The sequence below is a fragment of the Pristiophorus japonicus genome, chromosome 11 (assembly GCF_044704955.1).
Source record: "Pristiophorus japonicus isolate sPriJap1 chromosome 11, sPriJap1.hap1, whole genome shotgun sequence".
In the NCBI taxonomy this organism is placed as follows: Eukaryota; Metazoa; Chordata; class Chondrichthyes; family Pristiophoridae; genus Pristiophorus; species Pristiophorus japonicus.
Genome location: NC_091987.1, coordinates 63,182,539 through 63,197,383, shown reverse-complemented (window position 1 = coordinate 63,197,383; position 14,845 = coordinate 63,182,539). Strand labels below are relative to the sequence as shown.

At 46.7% G+C, this 14,845-nt stretch overlaps 1 protein-coding gene across 1 annotated transcript in view; it reads left to right on the top strand.

Moving 5' to 3' along the window:
* Positions 1 to 6,828: 6,828 nt before the first annotated feature.
* Positions 6,829 to 14,845, top strand: part of dipk2b (divergent protein kinase domain 2B) — a 33,053-nt gene continuing 25,036 nt past the window's right edge. The window contains exons 1-2 of the mRNA XM_070893445.1: positions 6,829 to 7,222; positions 9,923 to 10,187. Of these exons, the coding sequence (XP_070749546.1) occupies positions 7,026 to 7,222; positions 9,923 to 10,187 (462 nt within the window). The 5' untranslated portion in view covers positions 6,829 to 7,025. The remainder of the gene's footprint in view (positions 7,223 to 9,922; positions 10,188 to 14,845) is intronic.

Genomic DNA, 14,845 nt, shown 5'->3' with positions numbered 1-14,845 from the left:
AGGGAGGCAGAGACCGACTTAGAGGCGGTACTGGGATCCCTGGTAGCCCAGGAAATGCTCTAGGTCGTAACTACCCTTCAGCTTCTTCGTACACACTGTGCCTTTACCTTCCCCTTTTTTTGGGATCACTGTAACTTCTTCCTCCTTCTCGGAACCCACTGCTCCCCAAAGGCAGTGATTCCTCAAATCCACTATGATTCTGTGGGTTAACATAAAGTCGGCCCCTAGAACTCCTGACGCCAGCTGCTCCCATTTCAGCAGGACGCACTTCCATTTTGTGTGGAGTGATCCTAAATCGATGGCTAGCGGCCTGGAGATCGCCCCCGCCTGCTCGTTCCCCATGAACCCCATCAGACTGTGTTGAACCTTGCTAGACAAAGGTGAGGTAGTAGTCGGATTATTTGCATGAATCACCGTGCTGGAAGCCCCAGTGTCCACCACGTACTTCCCCTTTACCTGCTCCACCCCCATCTTCACGCATGGTCTACTCCACTCATCGTACGTGAGCAAACACAGGTACTCAAGCTGGGTGCGTGCTAGTCAGGATGGTGGGATTACCGGAGCAGTTGGGATTTCCCTGCTTATGGCACAAAAACTGTCCAAAGGGCGGCCACCAGAACATCAAATTGTTTCGGGGTCGGTCCCTTTGCCTCGACAGGTTTCGTCTTGGCACTGGAGGATCCCCTTTGCCTTGCCCCCTCCTCGGGGCTGGGCAGTCTCTCCTCCAGTGTCCCGTCTTTCCACAGCCGAAACACGTCCTAGCCCTCTCTGAGCTACCTCCTTCACTACCCCCACTGGGCTTCATCTCGTGAACCTTCCCTTTAACTGGTTTGACCTCCTCCTCCATGCCGGCCTTGAATGCCAGACTCATGTGACAGAGCACATCAGCCTCCATGTTCTGGAGATCCTCAGGGTCAAACCAGTTCTCGCACTTTACCCTAATCCGGGGCAAACTCTTTGACACTAGGGGCCTGAGCCAATGGTTCCTTGGCTCCCCCTGCAACTGCACTCGGTCCAGCACTCCATGACAGGCTTTATTATAGACCGGTCAGAGCCAGTCCACAAAAGGCTGAGGTGCTTCCCCAGCCAGTTGCAGCATTCTTTCCACCCTGGAGAATGGACTACCCTGGGCGTGACCCATGGCTCTTAGGATTTCCTCCTTTAAGCCCTCTATGGTTCCCCGCCCCCTCTTGCTTTCAGCAGATAGGACCTGATACATCTTCCCCTCCAGGGAAAATAATAGCAGCTTGTGAACCTCTGCTTCATTACACCCAGAAATCCCTCCCACCTGTTCCACCTCCGTGAAGTGGACCGATGGGTCTCCTTCGTTGGTAAGCTTGGGCCCCCCTGAAACCATATCTCGCAGCTGTGGGGTTGTGAATGGGACCACAAAATCGCTTTGCAGCGCCCCCTGACCTTGGCCGTCTATGGGCGCACCATATTTCCGCTGCCGTATGGGTTGCATGGGTCCCGGTACCTCTGGCGGAGGTCGTGCATCCCTGTCCAGCTCCTAATCCTCACTGTCTTTCCTTTCCTCTTCCCAGTCCCCCCGGGCTCTCCCCGGGGCCATTAGGCAGTCCATTCCTTTGGCCTTGGATAGAGCATGGGTCAAGCTTTGGATTTTCTCTTGGCAGGGCCCATGATTCCCATTCTCAATACCCTATATGCTGTCTTAATATCCTTCAGTTGCTCCTCCAACCCATTTACTTTACCCGCTAGATGAGCGGTCTCCTCTCGTGCGACTTGCTCATTGAGCTTGGCCTCTGTTACCTGACACTGCAGGTACTCCCTTTTGTTAAGGGAGCTTTCCTCCTGAGTGTGCCTCTCCCGCTTTTCTTCATGCAACTCATCTAAAAGCCTTGATCCTACCACGGCCCTTGCGGCTGACTGCTGCTCGCACTCTTTCAGCTCTGCCTTAAGCCCACCAACCTGCTCCCTAAGCAGTTGGACTTGCTTCTGCAGACACAGGAGCCAGATGGCCTTTTCTTTTGCCTTTCTATGCTCCTTACTAACCATCCACTCAGCAGCTTTGTCCTCCGGACTCAGCCCACAAAAAGTCTAGTACCCACTGTTGTGTTTCGTTAACTATCCCAAAGATATCTGAGGAAATCCTAGCCCCTATTGCCGATCTCTTGGCCTTAATATCTTCCATAACTCTCGGTTCAGCACACCCAGGTCCTGCCGTGGTCACCACATTCTGTACATGGTTTCCCTTAGGTGTTTTCGAAGCACCCTCACTTTACAATAGTTCTAGAACTGGGAGTGATTACTATACTGAACAGATGAATGAGTCACGAATGAATACCTTGGTCTCAAACGACAATGCTTTTATTAAAGTTGAAGCACACACCTGCACCCAGTAAAACCACGCAAACCCTGGTGTGTAAAACAAACAAATGCAGTACAATACAAAGTTTGGCCCATCTAAATGGGCCCCTAACGTGAAGTACCCACGTCTAACACCTCCCCTGAAAACCCCAAAGAATTTGGTTGGGAGAATGCACGATATCCCCTCACACCGTGACTGTGATCTTAAAAGATGTGTGTGCAGAGATGATGCTCACCAATTCGCTGGCTTACTCGCTGCTTCTTCTGATGAAAAGGTGTTTCTTCTGGTTTCTTCTCTCTGTCTCATACGGAGGGTTGGATTCTTGGAGAGGCGAAGCAGCCAGGCAAGGGAGAGAGCTGTGTCCACATGGCCTTCTTTCATACCCCCATACTGTCCGCCCCTTTCAGCCTGATTAAAGTTTCAAGGCTTCCTGTGGGTGCGTCTTCTTTTTGGCTCAATAAAGTTTTCTTTCTTTGTTTCGAGGTTTCCTGTTTTTCCAGTGATGGGTTTCGCTTCCGAGCGGTCAGGGCTTAATGGCTTTCTATTGTTCTGGTATCTCATCCAGGTAATGGCTCGATCACTGATCAGTTCACTGACAAGTTCACACTGCTTAACAAATGGACTCTCCTTTTGCTCATCACCTGCGATGAATTCCCTTATCTTGGCCATTGTCTTCCCAGACCCCCTGCCCATCATTCCAAGTCCAACATGGAAGAAGTACCTGGGCCCCTCCCACAAACGGCTTCCAGCTTTTTTCTTCAGAGAGAAATTAAAACGCAAGGTCCAGATAACCAAAAAATCATTGGGGATTAAAATGCAACGTCCAAATCCTTGGGGAGTCGATTCTTACACACGTTAATGATTCTATCAATGAAGTGGTTAAAGGAGGAGAATCAGGTGATGCCAGATATAGTGGTCGAAATTGTCCTCCTCTTTAAGGTCCCTTACCGCCTCTATGGAAATGTGTTTCCAACGCGCATGGTGTTCCCACCCCATCGAGCACACGCCAACCCCTTTCCGCCCCATGAGGGAAATTGCCCCGTGGGAGCGGAGCCACCACTGCTCGGTGCCCCCGACAGCTTTTCCCGGCGGGAAGCTGCCAGTGGCTGGGCAGTGCATCCGCCCTTTTATTTTAATTGAACCGACAATGGCGGCCACGGGTTCAGTCGGGCTGCCAACAGGCAGTCCGGCATCTTTGCTTGGGTACTGGACCGTTGGCCCAGTCGAAGCCCTCCCTGGTGACCCAGTGGGCACCACTAAAGTGGCTGCAGAGCTCGCAGTGGCCCTCTAACTGAAGGGGAGGGACGTTGCTACAAGTCAGTACCACACAGCATGTCCGCGTCGCACTGATGACACTGCCCACTTTCCACGCTGCTCTGATCCCCACTCGCTTTCAACTCTGTCGCCCAAAACACCGCCCCGATGTTTTTCAAAAATTAGGGAGGCCAATTTCAATTATTCTCCGCCCCATTAATTCAAATTATCCACCCCGTTTCAATTTCAGCCCCATAAATTCATGCTACTAGCTTTGCCAATAGTACCATCTGGCCAGCAGGATGGCTGTTGGACTCTTCAGATGTGACATAACGAAGCACTGTAATTAAAGCTCCAGTTCTTGTTTGCTTCACTTTGCAAGTCTTGGCACAGAAGCATTCAGAGATGTTCTCCCAGCATACACAAGCAGCTGATCAACTTGTGCAATGTCTTACTGATATCTTCCAAAATATGACCAGTGTCTTTGACAGCCTACAACTGCAACAGAAATGCAGGGAACAGCATCAACCCTGGTAAGTGGTCTTCTTTGATATCACAAAGGCCACACTGTCAACCATGAGGGACTATTGAGCGTCCTCTCCTTTTCGGCTGCCCCCAGAAGTTTGTCACCATCCTCCGTCTGCTCCACGACGACATGCAAGCTGTGATCCTGACCAACGGATCCATCACAGACTCAATCCACGTCCAGACCAGGGTCAAGCAAGGCTGCATCATCGCGCCAACCCTCTTAATCTTCCTTGCTGCAATGCTACATCTCACTCTCAACAAGCTCCCCACTGGAGTGGAACTAAACTATAGAACATGTGTGCCAGCACAGCCTTAGGTTGCCTGAGAAAGAGTGTTTGAAGACCAGGACCTCAAATCTGGCACCAAGCTTACAGTCTACAGAGCAGTTGTGATACCCACCTTCCTATGTGACTCAGAGACGTGGACCATATGCAGTAGACACCTCAAAGCGCTGGAGAAGTACCATCAGCCTCCGCAAGATCCTGCAAATTCACTGGGAGGATAGACGCACCAACGTCAGTGTTTTTGCTCAGGCCAACATCTGCAGCATTGAAGCACTGACCACACTCGACCAGTTCCATTGGGCGGGCCACATCGTCTGCATGCCCGACACAAGACTCCCAAATCAAACGCTCTACTCGGAACTCTTACACGGCAAGCGGGCAGAGGAAATGTTTCAAGGACACCCTCAAAGCCTCCTTGATAAAGTGCAACATCCCCACCGACACCTGAGAATCCCTAGCCCAAGACTGCCCTAAGTGGAGGAAGAGCATCCGGGGAGGGCGCTGAGCACCTCGAGTCTCGTCACCGAGAGCATGCAGAAATCAAGTGCAGGCAGCGGAAGGAGCGTACGGCAAACCAGACTCCCCACGCACCCTTTCCTTCAACCACTATCTGTCCCACATGTGACAGAGACTGTAATTCCTGTATTGGACTGTACAGTCACCTGTCAACTCACTTTTAAGAGTAGAAGCAAGTCTTCCTCGATTTCGAGGGACTGCCTATGATGATGATGATGATGACAGAAAGTATTAAAAAATTCTGCTACTTCCCTATGCATGTTGTATAATCTCTCAGTGAAAACATCTGGCAAATTAGCCCTTGACCACACCAGAAATCTATTGATTATCAAAGCAATGCATTGTATTGAGAGAGAATCTCAAAAATCCGATTCACAAAATGGAACTGAACATTACAGCTCAATTCAGCACACTGTAAAAAGGTTAGTATTCAGATTAACAACTATTTGCTCTTTTTTGGACAGCTAAAATTTTTAAAGAATTGGAGTTTAAAGACTTGACAAGCAATAAGATTTCTGATAAGACAGTCCCAATATTTAATGTGGGTACTTTTAATCATATGTTCCATCATTAGTAACTTTCTTCTCCAACTGAAACTAGGATTTTCAACTAAAGGTAACAAATCGCCATAGTAATAATATTCTTTACGTTGTGTTTAATCAATTCATTTTTATCTACAGAAGAATCAATGGGGCACAAATGCAACAATGTTGTGCCTGATTTCCAGGTGTAAAATGAGCACAACTATATCCAATTTAGCAGGGCATAGGCCGGCTCCTGACCATAGGCAGGTCATCGGTATATTGGTCGGGGCCGTTTGATTGGTGACGCTGGTGCCGACCTAAATGAGGGCAGGCTTTATTTCAATATTGAAATGAGGCTCCTGCACCCATTTGCGACCTGCTACGTGCAAGTTCTGATTAGTATTTCCTGGTCTTAAAGGGCCCGCTGGAGGCCACTCAAAGAACAGCCCCAAAACTTGGGGAAATGTAATTATTTGTGGAGCCGGAAAGAATTGAGGTGCGCTTCCTGGTTCCACAAAACAATTGCGGGCTGGTGTCGGCCCATGCTCACCCCTCCCCCACCCTCAGCCTTACCTGTGGGCCTTGGTGCAGGCTGACATTGGTTATGACCCAACTGGCGAGATGCAAGGGGCGCCCGATTGGCACCCACAGCTTGCCGGAATTGTGGATAATTTAGGATAGTCCTTGGGCTTCTCCATTCTGGCGCATTGTTATTGCACACCGCCAGAATCGCGCCCCGATCCATTGCCTCTTTAATCAAATTTCATACGTGCATAAGAAAAGTGGGAATAATAAAAACCCATCTGTTGTATCAAGCCCCTTCATTCCACACACTATAATTATCCCTGTCATGGACTTGTTCCTAGCCAAGCACTTTTCTGTAGGGAAGTGCTGCATAATTTCTCCCAGACCCTTCAAGAAAAGCTGGACAATAACTATCCATTGTCACACCTCTACTATCAGCTGTAGCCAGTTGTTCTTCAAAAATTGTATTTCTTTGGTTCTGAAACTCATTATGATCCACTGGGTATTTGATTTTCCCAATCAAGGCAAGAAAGCTCAAATTTTGAATAATGACAAAACAGCAGTCAGATTATCAATTGCTACTACCTCACCCTTCTACAGTCCAGTAATTAATTGTTCACATAACTGTAAAAAATATCACAAAGACATGTTATTGCTCTGCTGAAAAAGCCTCCAAATAAGGTGTGTGAAAAAGCCAGGATATCCTACCATTATCTGTGCCACAGCAGATGAGTATGTTGAAGTTATTGTGCAGTGTGGATAGAAGGGAAACAGATGCTGTACCCTATCACATTCCTGGACTGGAGAACGTGAGGAAGTACTGCCATAGCAACCAAATTATCAGCTTGCTCCATGCTTCCTCTAAGAACAATCTACTTATGAATGGAGGCTGGTGGACTGACAGCGACGTCACTCCTATTTTTGTATCGACCTCAAAAAATACTCATGAGCCATTTGTAGAAGTTACATTTAACTTTCTGGAGAATTGTTGCTGCACAGTTGGTACATGTGTATGAAGCAGTTTCAGCTGAAAGTTAAAAGATCTCTGTGGATGACTTGGCAGATATGTGGAGTTGTGCCATCTTGTCTTTGATGTCTCTGGCACTCTTGGCACTAAATTTGAATACAACAGCTAAAGCCATTGCTAACGTAACAAGGCTGCAACCAGTCTACAACTTTGGTAGGAGCTTTCTGGGTTTGGACAAGTGCAATGCCTGTATAGGAACATCTCTGTGCAGGAAGTTCTTCCATGAAGAAATCAGGTGAGATTAGAGGTAATACTGACTGCAGAAGAATCAGTCATGAACTGACTATAAACTCCATCAGGTATGAGAGCTAAATATATTGAAAATACTGTAAATTACATTAACTAATCCCAAGTATAAAGTCTGGACCTTTCAAAATGTATTTCCATGCTGAAAATGGAAAATATGGCAACGTCCATATAATTTCAGGGCAGGGTGTGGTGCGGTGATGTGGATGTAGGAAAATATTGAAACTGTTCTCTACAATTTGACTCTTTCCTGTCAGGAGAGGTTCAGCCCTATTTTGGCATTTTGAAATTCATTGTCTTCAGCTGAATTGTTTGAATTGTAAAATGCTGAAATATTTGGAAGGTGAAAAGGAACATTCTTGGAATAGGGGATTGACAGATGGAAAAGCCCCTTTATGTGTCTCCCCCTTGCTCAATAGTTCAGGACTGAACTGCTGCTCCAGGATTAGAGAAATGTATGGGAGAAATGTCGGGTGGGGTACTGGGCAAATGCAAGGGTAGAGCAGAGAACCTGATTGTATAAAAGGGGAAAAACAATGTTTTATTCTGATGCTATACACAGGCTGGACATCAGTCCATTGTTCTTTGTAGTTTACAGTCTGATCTGAAATAAGTGAAACTGAAATTTTATTAAATAAAAAAGTTCTGAAATATTTCATAAATACTGAACATAAATCAGAAATCTATTTTTCTCCCTGTAAAGGTATTCAATGAATGCCAGAAAATTTGTTTCCTGATCCTTTTAGAATGAAAATTGTTGCCGGATCATTTTGTTTTTGTTTTACTTCCTCAACAAATCTGCGCGGTTTTAGCCCATTCCCCAACACACCACAATGTACATGAGATAAAAAGATCATCATCATCATCATAGGCAATCCCTCGGAATCGAGGAAGAGTTGCTTCCACTCCTGAAGTGAGTTCTTTGGTGGCTGAACAGTCCAATACGAGAGCCACAGACTCTGTCACAGGTGGGACAGATAGTCGTTGAGGGAAGGGGTGGGTGGGACTGGTTTGCCGCACGCTCTTTCCACTGCCTGCGCTTGATTTCTGCACGCTCTTGGCATCGAGACTTGAAGTGCTCAGCGCCTTCCCAGATGCACTTTCTCCATTTAGGGCGTTCTTTGGCCAGGGACCTCCAGGTGTTGGTGGGGATGTCGCACTTTATCAGGGAGGATTTGAGGGTGTCCTTGTAACGTTTTCACTGCCCACCTTTGGCTCATTTGCCGTGAAGGAGCTCTGCATAGAGCACTTGCTTTGAGAGTCTCGTGTCTGGCATGCTAGCTATGTGGCCTGCCCAGCGGAGCTGATCGAGTGTGGTCAGTGCTTCAGTGCTGGGGATGTTAGCCTGGACGAGGACGCCGATGTTTGGTGCGCCTGTCCGCCCAGGGGATTTGTAGGATCTTGAGGAAACATCGTTGGTGATATATCTCCAGTGACTTGAGGTGTCTACTGTACATGGTCCATGCCTTTGAGCCATACAGGAGGGCGGGTATTACTACAGCCCTGTAGATCATGAGTTTGGTGGTAGATTTGAGGGCCTGGTCTTCGAACACTCTTTTCCTCAGGCGGCCGAAGGCTGCACTGGCGCCCTGGAGGCGGTGTTGAATCTCCTCATCAATGTCTGCTTTTGTTGATAAGAGGCTCCCGAGGTATGGGAAATGGTCCACATTGTCAAGGGCCACGCCGTGGATCTTGATGACTGGGGGGCAGTGCTGTGCGGCGAGGACAGGCTGGTGGAAGGCCTTTGTCTTAGATATTTAGCATAAGTCCCATGCTTTCGTATGGAACAACAGTGCTGCTGGAAGTCTAAAAGAAACTTGCTCAAGGGAGGTGAGTTTAGTCTGTGCCAGTAGCACAAAACCAGCTCATAACGAATCAGCCATTTTCATTGGAATAGAAAATCGGTTGTGGTGTGAACCGACTGCTGATTCACTATGAGCCGGTTTCATGCTACTGACGTAGACCAATTCCACCTCCTTGAGCAAGTTACCTTCCTTGCCTGCCTACTTCTCAAATTCAGTAATGTGTAGTGCAGGGAACATACACAGGGCAGGAGGTTTTTAAATTAAGAGAGAAATAGAAAGAGAGAGAAAGAAAGAAAGAGAAAGAAAGAAATACTAATGGCAGTGAAATGTTCACAACAGGGAGGAATAATGAACGATGCCCATTACACTATAGGTACATTTCCTACAATCTGATCACAGGCCACAGCGGTGTCTGCTTTGGGCAGATATTGCATGGATCTTCCTGCCTTGTGCACCATTGAATAGAAAGGCGAAGTTTCACATGCATGAGCACATAATATCAAAAATATTGAAGAAAATGCAATTTGGCCCCATCAAGCCCATTCCTTTCATATAGCATGAAATCTTCCCCACCCAACTTTTCCTGTTAGAGGAAACCGAGGTATAGCTTCCTTTTGACAAACATAACTTTCTAAAATTTCTCCCTCAGCATATCAAGCAAAACTACTTCCTAGAAAGATGAAACTTAGCCCTGTGTAAGAACAATTGAGTTCTGCACCAAAGGCAGCAAAGTTTCATTATGATGTCATCAGTTTATACACTTGCAGTGAAAGAATAAAACATTGTGATATCATAAAGCATTGTATAAGATGTACAGGAATTCTTACTCCATGTCTGTTTTCTCCACATCTATGATACAAATTGTACTACTGTACTACTTGCAGATTTGAGAACTGGCTGTCTGCAGATTTACGGCTCCCTCCTAGCCACAGGAAGACTTATTTTGCAAATTACACTGTTGATACTGAGAGCTGGAAGCCAGTCGTCATTTCTCGGTTACAAAGCAAGTATCAGAATGAACTTTCTGATCGGAAAATCTGCATCTCGGCATCAAAGAAAGTTGCATGCAGCATTGAAAATGTTCTGAGAGGGACAGAACGTTTCCAGAAATGGCTGACAGCTGATCGACTCACTGCTGAACTAGTTCAGGTATGTTACTGGATTACTAGGTACAGAACATATGACTTGATTTCTTCTAAATGCACAAAGCTGAGATGATCAACTATCATGCATTCTGTTTCATATCTGTAGAAAACAGGTAATCACCAGTCACGTAGGAGAGCTACAGAAACGCCAAGTGACCAGTCATAACTGGGACACCTTAATTAAAAAAATAAACCGTTTCAATAAAAATATTTCACTTATGAATTTTCTGAATACCATGCGTAGTATACAGTGTAAAGTAGGAGATACAATTAAGATGTACAGAAATTGTAAGAACACTGTTAAATCCTACTGAAGCATGTAGGGGTAGTACCCTCTTGCGGGCCCTGATCAGAGTGGTAGGCTAGTGGTTAATGGGGGAGCAGATGAAGGTAACTCACTTAGAGTAAGGTATTTCTGGGCTTTCATATTCAAGGAATTGGACCACCTCGGTACAAAATTTTACTCCATTCATCATACTTGTTCTATTTCCCACAATATGATTATTGGGAGTCAAGCACATTGCACTTTATCATTTTGTACCTGCAGTAACAGACAATGTGACATGAAAGCTCTAGGAACTGAGATGTGATGATTTTATAACGGAAACAGTACACAGTACTGTAATTGAGAGATGTATAACTAAATCGCTGGCTGTTCCCATTATTCGATAAATCAATTTTAAAGTGAAATAGTTGCCTTGCTTTGAATTTGAGATTTAATTTTCTTGCGGTATCATTTCAGATTAAGGAGGGAGATATTCCTCTCGCTACTGCCCTGTTTATGCCAAAAATGCAGCAGTAACGGGACCATAGAAACATAGAAAATAGGTGCAGGAGTAGGCCATTCGACCCTTCGAGCCTGCACCGCCATTCAATATGATCATGGCTGATCATTCACCTCAGTACCCCTTTCCTGCTTTCTCTCCATACCCCTTGATCCCTTTAGCCGTAAGGGCCATATCTAATTCCCTTTTGAATATATCTAACGAACTGCTCTCAACAACTTTCTGTGATAGAGAATTTCATAGGTTGACAACTCTCGGAGTGAAGATGTTTCTCCTCATCTCGGTCCTAAATGGCTTACCCCTTATCCTTAGACTGTGATCCCTGGTTCTGGACTTCTTCCTGCCTCTAACCTGTCCAGTCCTGTCATAATTTTATTTGTTTCTCATTCTTCTAAACTCCAGTGAATACAGGTCCAGTCGATCCAGTCTCTCCTCATACGTCAGTCCTGCCATCCCGGGAATCAGTCTGGTGAACCTTCGCTGCACTCCCTCAATAGCAAGAAAGTCCTTCCTCAGAGTAGGAGACCAAAACTAAACACAATATTCCAGGTGAGGCCCCACCAAGGCCCTGTACAACTGCAGTAAGACCTCCTTGCTCCTATACACAAATCCCCTAGCTATGAAGGCCAACATACCATTTGCCTTTTTCATCGCCTGCTGTACCTGCATGCCAACTTTCAATGACTGATGTACCATGACACTCAGGTCTCATTGCACCTCTCCTTTTCCTAATCTGTCACCATTCAGATAATATTCTGCCTTCATGTTTTTGCCCCCAAAATGGATAACCTCACATTTATCCACATTATACTGCATCTGCCATGCATTTGCCCACTCACCTAACCATTTGTTCAATTGGTCTGCCATTTCTTTGTTCCCCATTATAAATTCACCTGATTTTGACTGCAAGGGACCTACGTTTGTCTTCAATAATCTTTTTCTCTTCACATATCTATAGAAGCTTTTGCAGTCAGTTTTTATGTTCCCAACAAGCTTCCTCTCATACTCTATTATCCCCCTCCTAAGTAAACCCTTAGATCAAAATTGCATAGAGTATTAATCCCCTCAACGCACCAGCGTTTGTCTGCTTGTTTTAATTTTCGGGCCCACCTTGATTTAAGCAGCTGGAGCTCCTGCCAGAAAAAGCTAGGGGCCTCATCAATATATGCAAATCAGGGTCAAACCATGGGCAGGATGTGGCCACTTCCAGCAGTAATTAAATGGATCTTTAGCTACAGGAAGACAAAGCTGAAACTAGGTTTGGCACAGCTTTTTACTGTAGTCACTTGTGTATTTTAAGTTTTAAAGGCTTCCACATGTGATCTCCTTGTTTCTGTAGGTACTGTAAAAAATTTCCCTGCCATTATAAACTGCTGCTTCCCTGCACACCCGACACTTTCACCCCTGACCTTTAAGATATTCCTGCAGGCCCATCAAGATCATCAACACCATCAGATGTCCTATTGGCGAGTTACCCTATAAAAGGCACAATTAGTATCAGCAGCTTGCCGATTCAATGTTAATGAGGCCGGAGCACGAAAATGTAGCTGGCCTCCTGCTGATTGCATCGGGGAGATGCCTCGCGCATTATCCGCCTGATATATGGCCAAATTGAAAATCACCCCTTGGGCAGAATTTTACCCCCTATTGACCGTACAGTATAATTATAAAATATTAGCACAAACAAAATTGAAACTGGAAGAATTTAACATCAGGACCTGCAGAATAGCTGAGTGCTTTTAATTCCGAGCGAGGGACCGCAAGGACGTGTGCATCACCCCCGCCATGATAGGAGCCGATGACTACTTTACGGACCATGATTAACCAATATAGCCCCAAAACAGAGACAGCAACAGAAACAATGCCGCAGAAAAATCAACGCTGGGGCATTCAAAGACCCAGTTAAGAGAGCCCTATACAGCCAGCGCCTCACTGCCAACCTGGTGACCCTTGATGACCCCGAGATGCAGAGTGCCCACATCGCCTTGTCTGCCCTCAAGGCCTCCATAATCAGTGCCTGCGAAGAGACACTTGGTCACTCAACCAGGAAACCAGGAGATCCAGGAGCTAACAAGCCGCAAGCGCAGGGCATTTCTGAACCTAAAGCAGCAACCCAATTCAGGAGCAGCAAAGCAGCTCTACAGGTGGCTGAAGGCTGAGGTCCAACAAAAAACCCGCGATCTAAAGAATAGTTGGTGGGTGGAGAAAGCACAGGAGATCCAGCAGTTGGCCGACAACTACAACGTGCGAGGTTTCTTCAGCGCAGTCAAGACCACCTATGGCCCAAGCACCAAAGGCCCCACCCCACTGCTGGCCAAGAACGGAAAGGCACTTATTAAGGACACCAAGGCAGTCAGGGCCCGCTGGAAGGAGCACTTCGAAGATCTCCTTAATCGAGACTCTGCCTTCGATGCGAGCGTCCTCGACTCTATCCTGCAGCATGCTACCCGCCACCATCTCAGCAAAACCCCAACCCTGCATGAGGTAGAAAAGGCCATCTGTCAGATCTAGAACAACGAGGCATCAGGAGCAGATAGAATCCCCGCTAAGGCACTAAAGTATGGCAGAGAAGCACTATTGGCACGTATGCATGACCTCATCTCTCTTATCTGGAAGGAGGAGAACATGCCAAGAGATCTCAGAAATGCCGTAATTGTGACCATCTTTAAAAAAGGGGACAAGTCCGACTGCGGTAACTACAGAGGAATCTACCTGCTGCTGGTCACTGGGAAAGTCATTGCAAGAATCCTCCTCAATCGTCTTCTCCCTGTGGCTGAAGAGCTCCTCCCAGAGTAGCAATGCGGATTCCGTCCACTGAGGGGTACAACGGACATGATATTCACCACGCGACAACTGCAAGAGAAATGCAGGGAACAGCATCAACCCTTGTGCATGGCCTTCTTTGACCCCACAAAGGCCTTTGACACTGTCAACCACAAGTGACTATGGAGAGTCTTCCTCCATTTCGGCTATCCCGAAAAGTTTGTCACCATACACCGCCTGCTCCACGATGACATGCAAGCCATGATACTGACCAACAGATCCACCACAGACCCAATCCATGTCTGGACCGGGGTCAAGCAGGGCTGCGTCTTCGCACCAACGCTCTTCTCGATCTTCCTCGCTGCAATGCTCCATCTCACTCTCAACAAGCTCCCCGCTGGCGTGGAACTAAATTATAGAACCAATGGGAACCTGTTCGACCGTCACCACCTCCAGGCTAGATCCAAGATCATCCCATCCTCTGTCATCGAACTACAGTACGCGGACGACGCTTGTGTCTGCGCACACTCAGAGGCCAAACTCCAAGCCATCGTTAACACATTCACCAAGGCGTATGAAAGCATGGGCCTTACGCTAAACATCCATAAAACAAAGATCCTCCATCAAACTGATCCCACCATACAGCACTGCCCCCGATCATCAAAATCCATGATGTAGCCTTGGACAATGTGGAACATTTTCCATACCTTGGGAGCGAGCCTACTATTAGAAAGGGCAGACATCAATGACGAGGTCCAACAATGCCTCCAGTGCACCAGCACAGCCATCAGTCGCCTGAGTTTGAAGTCGTTTGAAGACCAAGACCTCAAATCTGGCACCAAGCTTATGTTCTACGGGGCAGTAGTGATACCTGTTGTATATGCAGACTATGGATGTACTCTCTGTGTAGTTGCATAAGATGGAGACTTGTTTACCTGATGTACAATCAATAATGTTTACACTGTGTATATACATGCTGGCACCACTAGAGGGTGCAACTGGTGGCGACCGAGGGTTTCCTGCCCTGGTGGCAGGGCCCAGTATAAAAGGCTGCACACCATGCTTGTGCCTCACTCTGGAGTTTGGAATAAAGGACCAAGGTCACTACAGTTTG